This window comes from Phoca vitulina, unplaced genomic scaffold (assembly GCF_004348235.1).
Source record: "Phoca vitulina isolate PV1807 unplaced genomic scaffold, GSC_HSeal_1.0 scaffold12, whole genome shotgun sequence".
NCBI lineage: Eukaryota > Metazoa > Chordata > Mammalia > Carnivora > Phocidae > Phoca > Phoca vitulina.
This window is the reverse complement of record NW_022589715.1, coordinates 13129074-13148131: the sequence shown is the minus strand read 5'-3', so window position 1 is coordinate 13148131 and position 19058 is coordinate 13129074. Positions and strand designations below refer to the sequence as shown.

Sequence of the window (19058 nt, the reverse complement as noted above, 5' to 3'; positions counted from 1 at the left end):
AAGAAAGAAAGAAAGAAAGAAAGAAAGAAAGAAAGAAAGAAAGAAAGAAAGAAAGAAAGAAAGGCGCCTGGGTGTCTAAGTCGTTAAGCGTCTGCCTTCAGCTCAGGTCATGATCCCGGGGTCCTTGGATTGAGCCCCGCATCGGGCTCCCTGCTCCACGGGAAGCCTGCTTCTCCCTCTCCCACTCCCCCTGCTTGTGTTCCCTCTCTCGTTGTGTCTCTCTCTGTCAAATAAATAAATAAAATCTTAAAAAAGAAAGAAAGAAAGAGAGGGAGGGAGGAGGGAAGGAGGGAGGGAAAGAAAGAAAGAACAATTGATTTTAAATTGGAAAACATACAATGCATACCTCGTATAATGTAGCCAACAGAAACAAGAGATAGTTGAGTTAGACCTTCAAAAAGAACTTAGATGTTAGAATTATCAGATTCAGAATATAAAATAAATGTTTAAAGGAATAAACTTGAGTTTAAAAGATGGAAGGAACACAGACCATAAAACATGTCCAAACCATTCTGAAACAACTTAATAAAATTTTGAAAATACAATAACTGAAATTTAACAAGCAATGGATGTTCAGCAGCTGAGGAGAAATGGCTGAGGAGACAGACATGAAGGGAGTTATTCATAATGCAACAATGACAGAAAAAGGAATCAGAAATAAGAAATGAAGAGATATGGGGACAGAGTAAGAATATCTAACTTATGTCTAATGAGTGCTAGAAGAAGAGGTCAAAAGTAATGGGATGCAGAAGCAATGTTAACGATAACTTGGGAAAATGTTTTAAATCAAGTCCTCACCTAAAACTGATTGAAGAAAATAGAGAAGACCTATAACCATTAAAGAAATGGAATAACTAGTTGAAAATCTTCCTATATATAAAGCACCTAGCCCTGATGGTCTCACTGGCAAGTTATTCCAGAAAGAAATCTAATCTTATACAGACTATTGCAGAGCATAGAAAAAGAGGATACACCCTCCACTTCATTTATGAGGCTAGCATAATATTAATACCAAAACCAGACAAGGACAATATAGCCAATACCATTCACAAACATAACTTTAAAAAAACCTAAATATTAACTAAACTAAATATTAACAAATTGAATCCAGGATTATTCTAACAACACAAAAAAGAAAAACTGTGTGACTGAATTCAGTTTTTTCTGGAAGGCAAGGTTGGCTTAATGGCAAAAATAATTATTACAACTTGTCACTTACCAGATTAAGGGCCAGAAAAATATACTGCCATCTTAATGGAAGCATTAGAGAAAATAAAGTATCATTCATTATAAAAACTCTGAGCAAACTAGGAATAGAAAGAAACTTAGAGTGATAAAGTTTATTTCTGAAACTCCTACAGCAAGCACAATACTTTATGGGAGAATGTTGAAGCATTCCTTTTAAAATCAGGAACAAAAAAGCAAGTATGCCTGCCTTCACCACTTTTAGTCACCTTGCATTAGAGATTTTTACCATTACAGTAAGGGGTAGGGGGAAAAAAGGAATAATTTCTGGAAAGACACAACACTGTGCTATATTCTCAGATGACATGACTATTTATCTGGAAATCCCAAAAGAATCTACAGTTTAGCAAGCTTTCATTCTTCCAACAAATAGCTGGAAGATGAAAATTTTATTAAGATACTAAATATACTGGTATCAACAAATATCAAGTACCTGGGAATAAATCTAACAAATGACATACAAGACACAGCAAAACTCACAAAATTTTACTGAATATAATTAAATAAAGAGATAGATACCATGTTTATGGATCAGAACACTCACCTTAAGAACATCAACTTTCCATTGGCTCATACATTCAATGCTATTCCAATCAAACTCCCAACAGATTTTAGAGCAAGTGTGAGTGTGTGTGTCTGTGAAAACACATAATTCTAAGATAATTCTAAACCTGTATATGAAAGAAGAAAGTGCTAAGGCACTCTTGAAGGTGGGGGACTTGCCATTCCAGACATCAAGACTGGGGCCATTAAGACAGTGGTACTGCCGCAGAGCCAAACTATTCAATGGGACAGAAGAAAGAGCCCAGAAACAAATTCACACATCTACGGAAACTTAATGTATGACAAGGCTGGGCATTGCAGATCTGAAGAAAAAGGATGAACTTTATAATAAATGGTGTTTGGACAACATTTTGCTTATAAAAAAAAAAAAAGAAAAAAAATTCTGGCATCCTAAATCACATCATATACAAAAATCATCTCAAGATGGAGCAAGAAATTAAATGTGAATAGCAAAACAATGAAATGGCTAGGAGCAATGTAGGAGAATATCTTCATTATGTCAGGTAGGTAAGGTTTTCCTAGGACATAAGAAGTATAAACTATAAATGAAAAAATGGATAAACTCATTACATTAAAATTAAGAACTTCTGTTCATCAAAATACACCATAAAGAAAATGGAAAAATAAACCACAGACTGGAAGAAGACATTTGTAACACATAAGCGACAGAGGATTAGGGTCCAGAATATTTAAAGAACTCCTACAAATTAATAAGGTAAGGATAAGAGAAAATTTGGCAAGACTTGAACAGGCCCTTCACAGGAGAGAGAACATGAATGGGCAATAAACATATGAAAAGATGTTCAATCTCATTAGTATTCAGGGAAATGCAAATTAAAACCATAACGAGATTCCATTTTGTACCCACCAGACTGGCAAAAATTCTAAAGTGTGACAATATTAAGTGACAGTAAAGTCTTGGTGCAACTGAAATTATATATATGTTATATATACATAATTTATATTATATATATATAATTTCCTATAATTTATATATATATATAGCTGAAGGAAAACCATTTTGGAAAATAATTTATGAAGAACAAGATGTGGAGGGGCCTTGCCAGGCCAGATATCAAGAATCTCCATAAAGTTATGATAATTAATACAGTGTGGTCCTGGTGCAGGGTCAGACAAATTGGTTAATGGGACACAACAAAGAGCCCAGAAAAAGACCTACACATCTAATGAAAATTTAATTTATGTTATTTGGGCAAGGGAAAAAAAGCCTATATCCTATGCTTCAGCCATTCTGTTCCTAAAGAAATTTGTGCACAGGTATACCTGGAAACACATACAAGAAAGTTCATTGCAGAGCTCTTTACAAGAATGAAAGAGAAAAATAAAAATCTAGAAAGAACCCTAACATCCATCAACAGTGGCAGTATACTGATACAATGAAAGTAATGTTCTATTTCTTAAACAGGCACTGAGTAAAGGAGTGTTTACTGAATTGTTTTCCATTATACCCTCACCATTTATTTGCAGTCTTTTCTGTTGCATTTTACAAATCAAGGAAAGTCTGGAAATGGAGACAAAATAAGATGCTAGAACCCCAGAGTGTTCACCTTTCTTAGGTCTGTTTTTAGATGAACTTTCTTCAGCTTAGTGACAGCAGGACCAACAACATCCCCCCCCGCCCCCCACCGCCCTGCCAAATTTATCCAGGGCCTAGTCCCTAGAACCTATGAATGTTACCTTCTATGGCAAAAGAGACATGGCAGGTGTGCTTAAGTTAAGGATTTTGAGATGGGGAGAGGATCTTGGATTACCTAGGTGGGCCCTAAATGTAATCACAAGAGTCCTTGTAGGAGAGAGACAGAGGAGGATACGAAGACAGAGAGAAGGCTAAGTGATGACAGAAGCAGAGACTGGAGGGATGTGGTCATGAAGAATGCCAACAGCTACTAGAAGCTGGAAGAAGCAAGGAATGGATTTTCCCCTGGAGCTTCCAGAACTCCTGCCGACATCTGGATTTTAGCACCAGAAGGCTCATTTCAGAATTCAGGCCTCCAAAACTCTAAGAGACGTATTTCTGTTGTTTTGAGCCACCAAGTTTGTAGCTCTTACAGCAGCAATTATAGACTAATATAGTGGGTGAAGATGCTCAACCTCACCCACCTGTTTGTCCCAGACCATTTTCACTCAGTACATCCTCTCCTGTGCCTCTTCTCTCCCAACATTGGATGCCACAGTGTTCCCCAGGCAGACAGATGCAGCAGTGGGTCAATGCCTTCATATGTCAGATGAACCACTTCCCCTGCTGAAAGGGCTCCTCCTTACAATTTCCAACCAAAGCCAGAAAAGTCATTCACACGTGCCCACAAAAGACCCACTTGATGGAAAGAGTGCTGGCTGGGCAGGGGGGACATTTGAATCCAAGTCCAAGTTTCCCACTGACTGGCTATGTGACCTTACCAACTTCTCAAATATGGAACTGGAATCCATTCATCTTTATATTCCTGGTATCAAGAGTAGAGCTTGGCACAAAGCAAATGGTCCATAAATAGGCAGTGAATCAATGAATGAATCAATCAGTCAATCTTGTTCAAGGACAGAAGGTCTACCCACCGAAAAAGAGAATCTTTCCAATAACTCTTCTCTCTCTTCCTCTACCACTGTAAGGGAAAATATTAAAGTCATAGTTTTAGAGTTGGGAGGTCTTAGGGTTGGAAGCCAAGAACTCGTTGCCTCACATTAGCACCAATTACTAGAAATCCTGTCCTTCTATCAAGCCAAATGTTTGTCTTCTAGTCACCACTGGCCCTAGTCCAACCCCTAGTAACAACATAAAACTAAGCACTTTCAGAAACTAAGACCTGGCCTCAAGTCTTGGCCTAGCCTATCAGGCTATGGACCTTGACAAATGACCTAACCCCTCCGGTCCTGTCTTCTTTCTCAATCAAACAAAAGCCTGAGATCGGTAAAATGCCTCTAGCTCTAAGATGTAGTGTGGAAAACACTCCTCCCCTGGTGTTCAATCTCTCATCATTTTAAACTATCCACTGAGTTTTTATTTCAATACTTTATTTTCTAATTTTATTTTTTTATTTTATATTTTTTAAAGATTGTATTTATTTATTTGAGAGAGAGAGTGTGTGTGTGAGAGAGAGAGAGAGCATGAGCAGGGGCAGGGGGGAGAGGGAGAAGCAGGCTCCCTGCTGAGCAGGGAGCCTGATGCGGGGGACTCGATCCCAGGACCCTGGGATCATGTCCTGAGCCGAAGGCAGACGCTTAACCGACTGAGCCACACAGGCACCCTATTTTCTACTTTTAGAATTGCTTCTTTTCCAATGGGTCCATTCCTCTCCCTACTCAGCCCCAGGATCTGTTGTCTTCTTGTATTTTCAATTCTTTATTTTTTCACTTAGAAAGACTTACTCTAAGGACTCTAAGTAATAGTTATTGTAGATAAATAATATATATAATTAATATACGTGTATTATTCATTTATTTATGTCTAAAGGGCTAAGCCTACTGCTGGTAGTGTTTAACTCCTGCTTAAGGGTGGCTGTTACTTCAGGCATTTTGTAATTTTGGAGTGTGGATTCATGTTCTTTGAGCTAATTCTGTACAATGTGTATTGAAGGCCCTTAGAGAGACTGGATTAATTTCTGCAAGATAATCCAGGAGTAACCCTGGCCCAGGACCAATTTTCATGTTAATCTCTCAGCCATGGGTATTCAGACCATGAAGGATGAAATCATTTAGACCCCAAACCCATATGAGGACAGGTCCATGGATGGTTTCAAAGTCCCAAGGGAGACTTTTTTTCCCCCACCAAGAACACAGGGCAAGACAGATAAGCTTCAGTGTCATTTCCTTATGCTTGTAGGTCTATCCTTCTACTCAGGACTACACTGCAGAATAGTGTTTCAACTCTCAGCTATATGCAAGTGTTCAGCTCTGACTTATCATCTCCATAGACCCAAGGGACCCTCTTTTCGCTATGCAGATATTAAATCCAAGCTAGGCCAATCCTCTTGCTTGGTATATTAAAGATGGCTGCAAATTATTTGCTATCCCTCCCACTGAGAAGTGGAGTCTAATCCGCCTCCCTTCAAATCTAGGTTGGCCTTAGTATTCACTTGGCCAATAGAATGTAGAAGTGTCATCCTGGGACTTCTGAGACCAGGTCATAACAAGTCCTAGGGTTTCTACTGATGCTTCTTGGACATTCACTCTTGGTGTCCTGAGCCACCACATAAGAAACTGGACTGTCTTCAGGCCTCCATGCTGGAAAAATCACACAGGAAGACCACATGAAGAGGCCTTGGAACACATGAAAAGAAAGAAATGTCCAGTCTGCCACTGCCATTTGCACCATCCCAGTGAAGACCCAGACATCATGGAGTGGAGATGAGTTTTGTATCCTGCATCTTGTCCAAACTCCTGACCCACAGAGCCAGGGGAGATGATAACAAAATGGCTGTTGATTTCAGCTACATTTCAGGATAATCCATTAAGCACCTGCTCCAGGACTAGTTTACAGCCTTGCAAAATGATACCCTCTCTGTTCTGTCTTCTGGCAAATTCCCTTACTGAAAAGCTCAACTATGCTATGGAGGGAATCACTTATATTTTATCCAGAACTTTTAGAAATTTTTATATTTTTAAAAATATTTTATTTATTTGCCAGAGAGAGAGAGGGAGAGCATAAGCAGACAGAGCTGCAAGCAGAGGGAGAAGCAGGCTCCCCACCGAGCAAGGAGCCCAATGCGGGACTCGATCCCAGGACCCCAGGATCACAACCCAAGCCAAAGGCAGACGCTTAATCAACTGAGCCACTCAGGCGTCCCTAGGAATTTTTAAATTTAGTTTTATGAGAGGACTTCCAGACCACTGTTTTTCATACTGCTAGAAACAGAAATCAAATCTTTCATTCTACAGATGAGAAAACTGAGGCTTAGAGGGGTCACAAATCAAGGTTCTACGAACGTAGGTTTAAAAAAGAATCTTCTCATCCCAAAGGGAATACTGAGTCATCATTCATTCAACAAATATAACACCTAGCGTGAGCATGGTACTACTTCAGGCACCAGGAAAACAGCTGTGAACAAGGTGAAAGTCTCAAAAGTCATGGAGATCAAATTCTATGTGAGGAGACGGACCATAAGCCAGTAAACAAATGAATTAAAAGCATAATTTCAGGGAGTGGGAAGGGGATAGAGTGGAATATGAGATGTATTTTGGAGAAGACAGTCAGAAAAAGCATTTGCTAGAGAGGTGATATTTGAGCAGAGACCTAAACGGAAAGAGGGTAATGACCATGGACCATCTAGAGGAGTGTGTCCTGGGCAGGAGGAAGATCAAGTACAAAGGTCCTTGAGTGAGACAAGCCTGCCACCTTCCAGGAATCGTGGGGAAGCTGGAGCTGAGTGTGGGGAGAGCAGTACAGGGTGAGTTCAGGGCAGTGGGCAGGGGCCAGGCCTTGCTGAGTCTCATGAAGAATGGTAAGGAATCTGAATTTTATTATTAACGTCACAGGAATTCTTTGGACAATTTTTAAATGGCAGGGGAAAGTTATGACCTGTCTTATATTTGAAACAAATCATTGGAGGGACAGGAGTGGAAGCAGGGAAAACAATTAAGAGGATTTTGAAATGGTCTGGGAGAGCAATAATGGGGTTGGAACATGATGGTGGCAGTGGAGGTAGGAGTCAGTTGGATGGGGGAATATTCTGAAGAGAGAGCCAAGAGGACTTCCTGATAAAACTGGATTCCACAGCACATAGGGCCTGGCCTGAAGAGGTTACAGATCCTGCTGGATCCTTACAACTTCCTCAAGAGGGACACATGGGGACCACTGGTTCTTGGCCTCTTCTGCTCATGAGGAAAGTCCCTGAGTGTTCCTGAAAATCCACTGTAAGTCCCCAGCATCAGCTGACTGTGTTTACCATGCCTCTCTCTCAAGATGGGCTGTATCCCATTCTCCTCTGAGTAGCATGATCCGCTCAGCATAATATCACATCTGACAGGCATTGTCTTGGCAGTCTAAACCCCAAGTCAGGCAAAACTAAATTTTACACAGATCACAATTAGGCAGCCCATCTGTGAAAGGTTTGTGGTTGGGTACTTGGTTGGGCGAGGCCAATGATGCCATCCAGAACTCATAAAAAGTCAGGGTTGTGACCTCTCAGAACCAGGAAGGATGAATCACAGTCCAGCACAAATGGCTCATTTGGGGTTGAATTCTGGATCTACAGCCAATGACAGGAACCTTAGACAAGTCAATTTCTTTTCATTTCACAGGGGAGATGATGATATCTGACTCAGCACTTCCTGAGCTTCATGGGAATTTTATTAAGATGAAGATTCACGAGGTCTTGGTGGGACCTGGGATTCTGCATTCTTAACTAGCTCCCAGGGATGCCAATGCTGCTGGTACACAGACTACTCTTTGAGTAGCCAGGTCCTAACTCACTCACTGGCACCTACTACACATGAAGAGCTGTGAGGGAGACAAAGAAACAGAGGTGATCCTTAAGGAGAGGCAAATGCACAAACCAATATCTCCTCTCCGTTTACCTCTGCATTGCCAAATTCTCCCCTTTTGCCTACAGGTCTTCTCCATATGCCAGGGGGTTTAGCCACCAACAGCCCCACCTTCACATCTTTCCAGCTCTGGACCCTATAGGCAAGGATGTTTTCTCTTAGCTCCAAATCAACAAGCTCTGGGGAAAGACCTGGTGGCTCAGTTTAGGTCACATACCCACCTCTGGACCAATCTCTGTGCCCAGGGAAATGTGTAGCTAGGCCTCGGTCACGTGTCCACCCCTGTGGCTGAGTGGAGGGAAGTAGGATGGGGTATGTTGCCAAGAAGGGAAGGGAAACTCATTTTGAAGCCCAGAGGATCATCCATAGACCCTACAAGGAGGTAGAAAGGATGTGAATGCATAAGCACACAAGAGAAGGCCAGGGTAGAATTTAACTGAGCTATGACTGGTGAAAGGCAAAGAAAAAAAGGGAAAATGTGCTATATGAGTGATGGTCCTAAGAGGAAAGAGGCAGATAAGAGAGCCACCAGGCTGGACAGCCCCTATACTGGCAAGAAGAAGACACCTTTGGTCTAGAACTTCCAGTGACTGACAAGGCCTAATGGAGGTGGGATGTTAGGCAGGGATGTGAACTTAGGTAAAGAATGCAGCTCTCTGTTTACTAACTGAGGGCAGTGATAAAATTCTGATGGTGGGATTCTCGGATCAGGAATGGGCTGATGAACCAACAGGTGTGCCCCCATTATCCTCTTCCCTGCATGAAACATTCATGGGACTCCCACCCCATGGAGTCCAACCCAGAATCCTACTTGTTAAGATAGTGTCCCAGGCAGCCTCCTATCAATCATGACATGAAACTCACTTGCAATCCCTGGTCTAGGTACGCGTGCCATGCTTGAAGGCCTGCACCAGATTACCCGTCAAGATTCCTTCAGACAGGGGCGCCTGGGTGGCTCAGATGGTTGAGCATCTGCCTTCGGCTCAGGTCGTGATCCCAGGGTCCTGGGGTCAAGTCCCGCATTGGGCTCCCTGCTGGGTGGGGAGCCTGCTTCTCCCTCTGCCTCTGCCTCTCTCTCTTTCTCTCTGACTCTCATGAATAAATAAATAAAATATTAAAAAAAAAAAAAAAAGATTCCTTCAGACACCCCTACTGGGTGCCAAATACTTGGTCCTTTATCTATGCTTCCTTTTTTTCTGTAATCCCAGAAAAGGCCCTGGGTGTGACTAAAGAAAACCCAAGGGGAAAACAATGTGCTTCTGTGTGAAGACAGATGAGATTTGAAAGTTCAAAACAAACATATAGAACTATCCATCTTCCAATCCATTGGGGCCAATCCACCCAAGGCCCAGAAGTGAGAGGAAAACGTCCTCATAGCCCAGATGACACCCCCTGGGCTCTTGCTGGTTCTTGGAAAAATTCTCACAGACACCAAGAATCCTGGCAACCAGCTGGGCATGTGCGTGGCTCATCCTGGACAATGAAAATCCAAACGTGCCATGCGCTGCGACTCTTGTCTTCCCCCGGCCTCTGGAACCTCCTTGGAAAACACACACACACACACACACACACACACACACACACACAATACAAAACTGCAGCCTCACTAGGTGGCCACTGAGGGCCTGACTCCCTCTTCTGTCATTCTTCCCAGGGCTCTTCCTCCTCCAAATAATACATGCTCCAGAAAAGACAGCTCACTTCAGAAGGAAGGGGAAACTGAGCCAGTATTAACCAGGTAAGACCCTCGCTTGGGAGCTAACCTTCAAAGAAGACACAGTGGGGAACAGGGCACAGAAGCGACTTCCCAGCAGGCAGGCAGGATTCATAAACAACGACCAAGGCAGCAGAACAGCAGCGAAATCGAAGCTGGTATTTTTCACTTGTTGAGGATATTCCCCTTGTTTATAAATAAACATGGTACATGTGGGCCAGCTGGGGGAGGAGGGGACAAGGAAGGGGTCTAGAGGTGCGCCAGGACCTCCAACGTGATGCTGGACAACAGCTTTGTCTCACAGGCCAGGAGCAGGGCTCCAGGGTGAGAGCAGGTACCCTGAGGACTGTAACAGTGGGTCAGTCCAGTGCTGGGATTAGATCTCAAATCCTCTGACTTCCAGCTCAACGTTTTCCCTCTCATGATTCAACTGATTTACCCAGCTCCTACCCTCTACCATACCAGAGTGCCAGGAAATAAATCCTCAGCCAACCTAAACCTCCAATTAATGGGATCATTTTTCTGCATTCCACTTTTTAAAAGCAAGCCCCAAAGAAAGGCAAGCCCATGTTTAAGGATGTATGGCATTTTCACTTATTTCCATTTGTTTTGCAATAGTTAGAGAATATCTTGAGGACAACTCACATTCCTTCCAGTCCTCTCTATTCGTACATCCTTGACTGGGACAAATAGACTTTGTGCTCCAAATCACAGTCCTGGGACAGAGCCAGATCTGCAGCCATTAAACTAAGACTCTGTCTTAAACATTAGACTGGACCTTCTAAAAACTAACATTTTTTAAAAGATGTGCACTGTGGAAATAAGGCTTTCTTCTGTATAGCTTTTAGTTATTTGGAGAATTTTTAAAAATTAGAACGCTCTTTTCCCCACACAGTGAACTGGAGTTTTGGCCTAATAACCAAAGGGGAAGCTCTGGATTCATTTAGCCAACATTCTGGGCCTCAGCCAAAATTCTGTCCAAAGACAATGAGGCAACACCTGCTCCTTGGAATAAATGCTTCAAGATAGTGCATTCTCCCAAGAAGGCAGAGAGCAACCTCTGTGTGAATCTTCCAGGGCACATAAACATTCTCTCCCCAGTTTAAAATTCACTGGTGCCTAAGACTTGAGTTCTTTGTAAAGAAAACAAAGTATTGTAAAGGAGGCAAGCAGGCCAGTCATAAATGAGCCCCTGTGTTCCATGCAGATATCAACTAGGTTCTAACAAAGCCAACCTTGCCACTACACTGAATATTTCGTCTTTAATTCTTCCTAGGCTGAGCCAATGGAGTTAGGAGGAAGACAACTGGCAAAAAAGCAGCATCTCCAATTGGTTCTCACTCCAAGAGCTTTGCCCAGTGGGCGTAAGCCTGTCCTGATGCCCACTAACCTTCATGCCCAGGGGATAACACTGCCTGGCTCCCCTGCTTATCCCAGGGCCTCTGAGCTCCTTCCACATAACCAGCCTTAACTGAGTGCACTCAACGTGCCAGGTACTTCAAAAAAGAGGCTTGGGAGCAGATGAGGGGTCAGAGAGGGAAATAAGCCATGGTTACTGTCCTAAAAACACTCAGAGCCAATGGCAAGACACATATCTACAAGCACCATCCGGCTGTGCCTGGACGCCATCAGCTTGTCTTGAGGCCTCTGGTTGGAAGGAAGACACTCCCTCTCCATTCTCAGAACACAGTGATAGGTCTTCCTTAAATGTTCTTTGATGTCACAGAGGCTTACAAAGCCTTGAAAAAGCTTCTTATAGGAAACGGGACTGGTGGACAAAATCCCAGGATGCCATAGCAGAGGTCTTGGGAGATCAATTTCGGACAACTGTCAAGGACAGGCAGAGGTGGAAAGGGCATTGGACCAAAAATCCAGAGCCTGTTTTCTTCACCAGCTTGCCCTGTGTCCTTGGGCAAGGCACACTCCCTCTGCAGTTTTATAGATGAGAGGGGAGAACTGATGAGTGGTTTTTATTAGGGCTAAAACCCATGTATTTCCCAAATTATTTTTCATTTAGAACCCGAATACACAAACCAAACAAAGGGGGAGTTACTCCCATTGATCAGGGCTGGGAGCCCAGAGCCTACCCACTCAGGCTGGATGAAAAACACAGGAGTAGATTAAGTCTGAGAGCCCCTTCCAGAGCTGGTAGTGGAAGATGCTCTGCAATTTATGTATCACATGTTCTTGAAATCTTTGTAACGGCAACATGAGGTTAACTAGCTCCTGAACTAGGATCTCTTGTGAACTGGGAACTGTTGGCAAGAGGCAGACCTGGGATTTGAACCAAGGGTTTTCTGACTCCAAATTCAGTATTCCCACTCCTTACTAAGAGGTATATGGATATTTGGGCTGAATCAACAAATTCCTTGAATTGGAAATATAAATGTATGTGCATATATGCATAGGAAAAACATCTTGAAGAATATACCTCTTGAAATTACCATTAGCTATCTGTTTGGTAATAATGTGGATGATTTTCAATCTATTTATCTGTTCTTTCTGATTTTCCTATAATGAGCAGGTTATTATTTATGTGAAACCGGTACTGCTTATTAAATTGGTTTTTAATAATTGACAACTGACACTTCCATGTTGGGTTTCTAAAAAGACAGTGATCAGGGGATAGGTGGTGTCTCTGACCTTTTGGAGTTGACAGTGGAAATAACAACTCCAAATCCCACAAATTCTCCCTTGGGGCGGAAGGTCCTGGGCTGACCTGAGGGGCAATCCTCCTGGTCATTTATGTCCTCTGAAGCTTCACTTCGGGGGAGCGTGGTTTTAAAAAGTAACAGCAACACTGAGACCCCTCCCAAACATATGCCTCTTTCTCCAACCCCCTCAGCTGCCTTGTGCAGTATGGGAGGGGGATTCTAATAAAATTAAAGATGGTCACATGGACCCCAGACTCAAAGCCCTCACTCTCCAGTGGACCAGCCCCAGCCCAGTAGGACCTCTAGAAAATGAGCTCTGCAGCCAGGCCAATGAGAGTCTCGGGCCACACCCTGAGGGCCCTCCAGAAGCCGCTGCCAAATATGAAGATCACACATTAGCTCAGGAGAGAAAATACCACCCTGAAGGCAAGACGGGCTTTGGTCAGGCATGAGGTGGGGCAAGGCGTTCCAGTAGCTTCCCTGTATTGTTCATGCCAGCTCTGCCCTCAGAAATCTTCTAAATATTTAACATACCACCTCGAGGTACAGCACAAACCCCCAGCAGTCCGCAACAGCTGTGGAGAGGCCTGCATGGAATGAAGGATGGGGGGCCAAGAGGCACATCCACTCTGGCTTTGGGAAGAAAGCCCAGAATGGTGGCGGGGATACAAAGCTGAGAATGACTTCAGAAGGCTGCCTCTGGCTGCTTCTTTGAAAATCAGTAAAGAAGGGCAGGAGATAAGAGATGTTTCACAACGTTGGGAGTGATAGTGCACAATCAACCAGAGTCCGGAGCCCCTCTTTCCCAGACAAAGAAAAAGCCGGAGGTGCACCTCCCACCCTCTCTCTCCAGGCCAATTTCAGCCCTGGCTCCCCCTGAGCAGGTGGCAAATCTGTCCTGACTCAGGCAAAAATGGTTAGGGAAGGAGAGGAACTGGAACAGCCATGTGTATCCCCAAAGGGAAATAAATCCACGAGGGAAGGAGCTCTTCAAACGTCTACTCAGCTCTGGGGCTTGACAGAGAAAAACGCCCCCCACATCCACCCCCAGTGACTTCACGCAGGCCTCACCCCAGATGACTCTGCGCTCTCCTGCAAGGCCTGGGGGGTGTCATCGCCACCACCCAAGCGGCTGTCTGTCACTTCGAAATTTCCCGTGAATTCCTGGAGATGCCCGCCCCTATCTCTCCCTCAAACCCCGGCCAAAGGAATCAGACATGGGGTCCGCGAGGCGTCTACCCCAAGATTCATACACGTCCCGCTATGTTCTACTTGGCTTTACCGCTGTCAGAGAAACCTAAAAAGGAGTATTCTTGCAATCCCATTAGGAGCCCCGCCTTCATCTCTCCACCCTTCTCCGCGCCGACCCCTCCAGGCAGCGCCCCAGGCTCGTCTGGGCTCTGTCATTTTCACCCGACAAAAGCGTGGCGGCGCGGCGACGGGAGACCCCGCCAGCATTTCTCCCAAAGGAGACAGACGCGTGTCCCCGCGGCGCGCCCATTCGGGGCCTCTGCAAATCCCACCCACCCGGGGAACAAAAGCGGCCGGGGCGCTGCGGGTCGCAGCCCCCAACGCAGCCCCCGTGCGCCCCGGGCCTCGCCGCCCCGCCCGCAGGTCCCCGGCCCCAGGGCAGCAGCCGCGTCCTGTGTCGCCCGCTTGCAGGCGTCCTCGGCAGCTACTGTACCTGCTAAATTTAGCGGCCGCCGGGTATTAATAGCCGGAGCGAACCGGGCCGGGCGCTGCAGGGGCGCGCGCAGCCCGGGGGCCAGGGGCGGAGAAGGAGGGGAAGGAAGGGGCGCGGGGAAGGCCACTTACACCACCAGCCTGGAGATGATCCATGACACCATGGCGGGCCGGCGGGCGGGCGCGGCCGGGGCAGCGCGGCGCGGTTCGGCTGCGGGCGGCGCGGGCGGCTGCGGCGCTCCGGGCACGTCCGTCCGCGCACGGCCGCCGCCGCCACCAGACTGAGCGCGCCCGCCGCCCTGCCCGGCGCTCGCGCGTCAGCGCAGCCGCGGCACGTTCCGGCGGCGGCGGCGGCGGCGGCCCCAGCCCCCCGGGGCTCGGCGGGCCCGCGGCGATTGGGCGGTGAGCGGATCGGGCATCCGCGGGACCCGCCCCGACCCCATCGCCCCAGCCCGCGGCTGAATTCGGGCGGTTCCTCCGCGCTCCCTGGTGCACCCACCGCTCAAATGGAAACCTGAGGTGGCCCCGTCGGCGGGGCAGAGACCCGGGTGCCGCCCCACCCTCAGTGTTATGGTGGGGAAACCAAGGCCTGCACCTGGACCTTGGGAATCTATCTACACCTGTTCTGGTTGGGGATGCGGTCATCCCTCACTTGGACACTGCGGCTAGCCTCCTCAGGGACTACTGACCTGTATTCAGGCCTGGCCCCTCCAATCTGTCCCCCACAAGGCATTATGTGCGTAAGAAACAAATCTGGCCATGTGTCTCCCCTAGTTAAAATACTAAAGAGTTTCTACATAATCTGGTCCCTGCCTGCAAACTCATTGCCACCACCATTCCCCAAATAGCCATCTAGCTCTTTCCAACTGAGGCATTTCGGATTTACGTATGTGCTGTTCCCTCTCTCCTGTTCATACACTCCATGCCTCACCTCCTTCTTCAAGGCTCAGATAAAAGGTTATTTCCTGAGGAAGGCCTTTCCTAGGGGGCTGCTCCAGCATTTCTGTGTGGAATTGGCTCAGGGGTTCAGTCTGGCCAGGAAGGAGTAAGAAGCTGCCACGGCACAGCACCAGGGCCCTGCTTTTGGTGCCATAAGCAAAAGGGAAAATGTGTATCCTACACACACTTCCATACATATTTTTTAAATTACATTAAATATTATTTATCTTGATAACTGCATTTTACGGTACCCCCTTAAATTTTGCCCCTAAGGCAAATGCCTCACTTTCCTCACCCTGGTCCTGGCCCTAATTATATAAGTTCTGATACATTATTCCCTTATGCCTGGAAAACCTTTGTCCACTGTTCCTCTGTTCTGCCTCTGCCTTTCTCGCCCCCCTCCATGGTGCTCTCCTGAGCACTATTCCCCTTTAGTGATGCTCGTGTCATGTATAATTCAGTGTCAGATGGGAGAGGCACCAGAGAGAGCTGGCTTGAAGCTTCCTTTAAAGGAGCCCTGCCCAACATGACTTGCTTCCCAGCAGGGGCATGGAGACCTCAGACCTGGACAGAAAGAGGCTGGAAATGTACTAGCAATGTGTGTGTGTGTGTGTGTGAGAGAGAGAGAGAGAGAGAGACAGAGACAGAGACAGAGACAGAGAGAGACAGAGACAGAGATGCAGGAAGAAGAAAGACCTTGCCCACAATAAGGGGACTGAGGTGAGACATCTATGACAAGGGGTCTCCAAAGGACCTATAAAATACCTGTAATTAGCTTAGTTTAGTTGTTGTTGTTTAATGCTGTCTTGACCCAGTTTTGAGGCCCTGGCTAGAAGCTGGTCAGTTCCCCCTTCTTGCGCAGCCCATTAAGTCCACACCCCCAACCACCTCCTTATCAGGTTCTCACACTTCAGGCCTAATTGCTCCAGAGTCAGGTACCAGACAAGAGACAGCTCCTTTGCCCTAGAGCCCGCTGAAATGATTCAAAGAAGCCAGTGCTAAACCTGCTTGTTCTACCTTGCTCTTTCCTTCCTGCAGAAACCACAGTTCCCTCTCTCCCTCTGCCTTATAACGTACTCCAGGGTTTACGCCCTGCATGGCATGCTGTGTGTCCAGGGAACTTTGAGTGTAACAAAACTGTAAAACTTTCTGGTTTTTCTCTCTGGATCTGTGTCTAACCTCACATGCCTTACCCAAGCTAACACGGTTAAAACAATACCCCACAAGAAAAAGCTTGGAATACCTACTAGGTAGATCAGGATAGCACCAAGAAAATAGGACCTTCCTGAGAACTCCCCTCCCCTCCATCCATGCCCTTTAGCTCCCTGGAGAGGTCAGAATATGCTGTTAGCAATCTTGGGGAGTGGAATATTATGGTTCAAAGATACCCTTTTGGTGGAAAAACAAGAGAATCTCTCCATATACTGTTTCTGTCCTGGAGCATGTCCCCTATTCCTATAAATGGAATTCTCCTATAAATGGAATTTTACTGTTACACACAACTGGACAGTTTAATTCATGAAATGAGACCATTCATAGGATTAAAATATCTGGAGGTCTCTCTGTTGTCTGAAGAAGACCAGAAAAGTAATGGGACAAACCCCATAATTCAGTCAAGGTTTGGGAAAAAATGTTCCACACAGCAAATTTCAACAGGCAGAGGAGGGGAAAGATTGCAGAGAGAAGAGAGTTGCATTTTTACTTCATTTTATCTCAGGGCAACTGTTACATATATTACATCTCTCCACCCTAGACCCCCTCCAGTTTGTCCTTGACCCTGGAAAACTTGAGGCCAGGGAATGGACACAGCCTTCTCGACAACAGAACTCTTACAGCCTTATCAGTTGTTTCACTTTATGTTCTTTTTCACATGAACTGCTCTTATGATGGATGCTTATTTTCTGTGTTTGCCCCCACACCCTTCCCCTTTCTTCTGAGAAGGCCTCTCCATTTTGTATTGGAGAATGATTCTTCCCACACTCCAGTCTTTAAAAACGTCATTTTCTCACGTGTCCTTACTACTTTGATTGGTTCATGGGTGATCACTGAACATAAACTGGGCCAAAGTTCCTCCCCAGGATTTTTAAAGTTGAAAATAGGAAAAAGAGACTCCACTGTCATCCATGCAGCATTAACTGCTATGGGAATGGTCCTTATATTTTAAACAACTAGAAAACTAGAAAAAAATATACCAAGCAACTGTTGTGAGCATTGGACAACAGGCAGCCCAGGATTGTGACAGCTATGAAAAGGAAACTAACCTAGGTGAGCCCTGCAAATGGTTCCAGTTGTTTGCTGTTTCAATGCAGTTTCCAGGTATTACTGCATGAGGGGGAACCTGAACAGAGCCCAGAAATCTCAAAGAGTTCAGAAGACAGAGATCAGTGTTCAGAAACGCTGGAGCAGCTAGAATTTGGGGAGCAGAGGATCAGAGAGGAGGGAGCTGCAGAGAGAGAGAGAGAGAGAAAGAGAGAAAGAGATCCAGAGATGTGCAGAGGGAGCCCCTCAAGTCTTTAGCTGAATACTGTTCAGAGCATGCATGGGTGAAATTGCAGGAGGCCAGGGGAAGAACCACCAAAAAGCAGTGTGCCAAATAATTCCTGGAGCTCACACAGAGCTGGGAATATTTTATCTTCACACAAGCCAAAATGGAGAGACCTCTTAATACATGAAACACTGGCTAGAGCTCTCAAGAGGGGACTAAGTATTAGGGGAAATTTAGCTCTAGACTAAAAACTGAGTTGGACTTTCCTTAACACAGCTTAAAAGCAAGAGCCAAAAAGATCAAATTTATCCCAAGTAACTTAACTGTGCTCCAGAAAAACAAACAAACAGTTCAACATTATTTAAAGAAAAACAGAAAAATCCAATACTCAGTATGGTAAAATGTATAATGTCCAACATGCAAACAAAAATTATCAGGCATGAAAAAGAACATGACTGGGGCACTTGGGTGTCTCAGTTGGTTAAGTGTCTGCCTTCGGCTCAGGTCATGATCTTGGGGTCCTGGGATCCAGCCCCCGTCAGGCTCCCTGCTCATCGGGGAGTCTGCTTCTCCCTCTCCCTCTGCCCTGCCCCCGACTTGTGCTCTCTCTCTCTCTCTCAAATAAATAAATAAAATCTTAAAGAAAAATGAAAAAATGAGAAAAAGAACATGACTCATAAGCAGGAGAAAGAAGATTGATAGAAACAGACCAAGAAATGACAGAAATGATGGAATTAGCCAAGATCTTAAAATATATAATATTTGAACAGACATTTCACCAAAGAAAATACACAAACGACATAAAAAAAAAAAAAAAGACATGAAAAGATGCTCAACATCATTAGGGAAATACAACTTGAAACCACAATGAAATACCACTACCCATCTACAACAATGGCTAAAATTAAAGACTGACCTTACTCAGTCATGATGAGGATGAGGAACAACTAAAACTCTCATACATTGCCAAGGGAATGTGAAATGGTTTTTCCAAAATGGTTTGGCAGTTTCTTTTAAAGTTAAACATATACTTTATATATGACTCAGAAATTCCACTTTTTATTCAGCCAAGAGTATTGCATACACATCTCCATACAAAGACTTGTTCATTGTAGCTTTATTTATAATTCACACTCATACTTAATTTTGCATGTATAGTTTTGAGGACCCAGCTCGCAAAAGTTTCAGGCCTGAATATGCCCCTGCATGTTTTATTGTATTTAATTTGCATTCCCTACTGTGGACAGTGAGATTGAATTTTATCTGTTAGTCAGCTATT

The 19058-nt window shown here is 45.0% G+C and overlaps 1 protein-coding gene across 2 annotated transcripts in view; it reads right to left on the bottom strand.

Annotated features, from left to right (window-relative positions):
• Positions 1-14563, bottom strand: part of REEP1 (receptor accessory protein 1) — a 103337-nt gene extending 88774 nt beyond the window's left edge. For both annotated transcript variants that reach the window (XM_032410517.1, XM_032410516.1), the window contains exon 1: positions 14488-14563. In XM_032410517.1, coding sequence (XP_032266408.1) covers positions 14488-14519 — 32 coding nt within the window. In that variant the 5' untranslated portion in view covers positions 14520-14563. The remainder of the gene's footprint in view (positions 1-14487) is intronic.
• Between the last annotated feature and the right edge of the window lie 4495 nt (positions 14564-19058).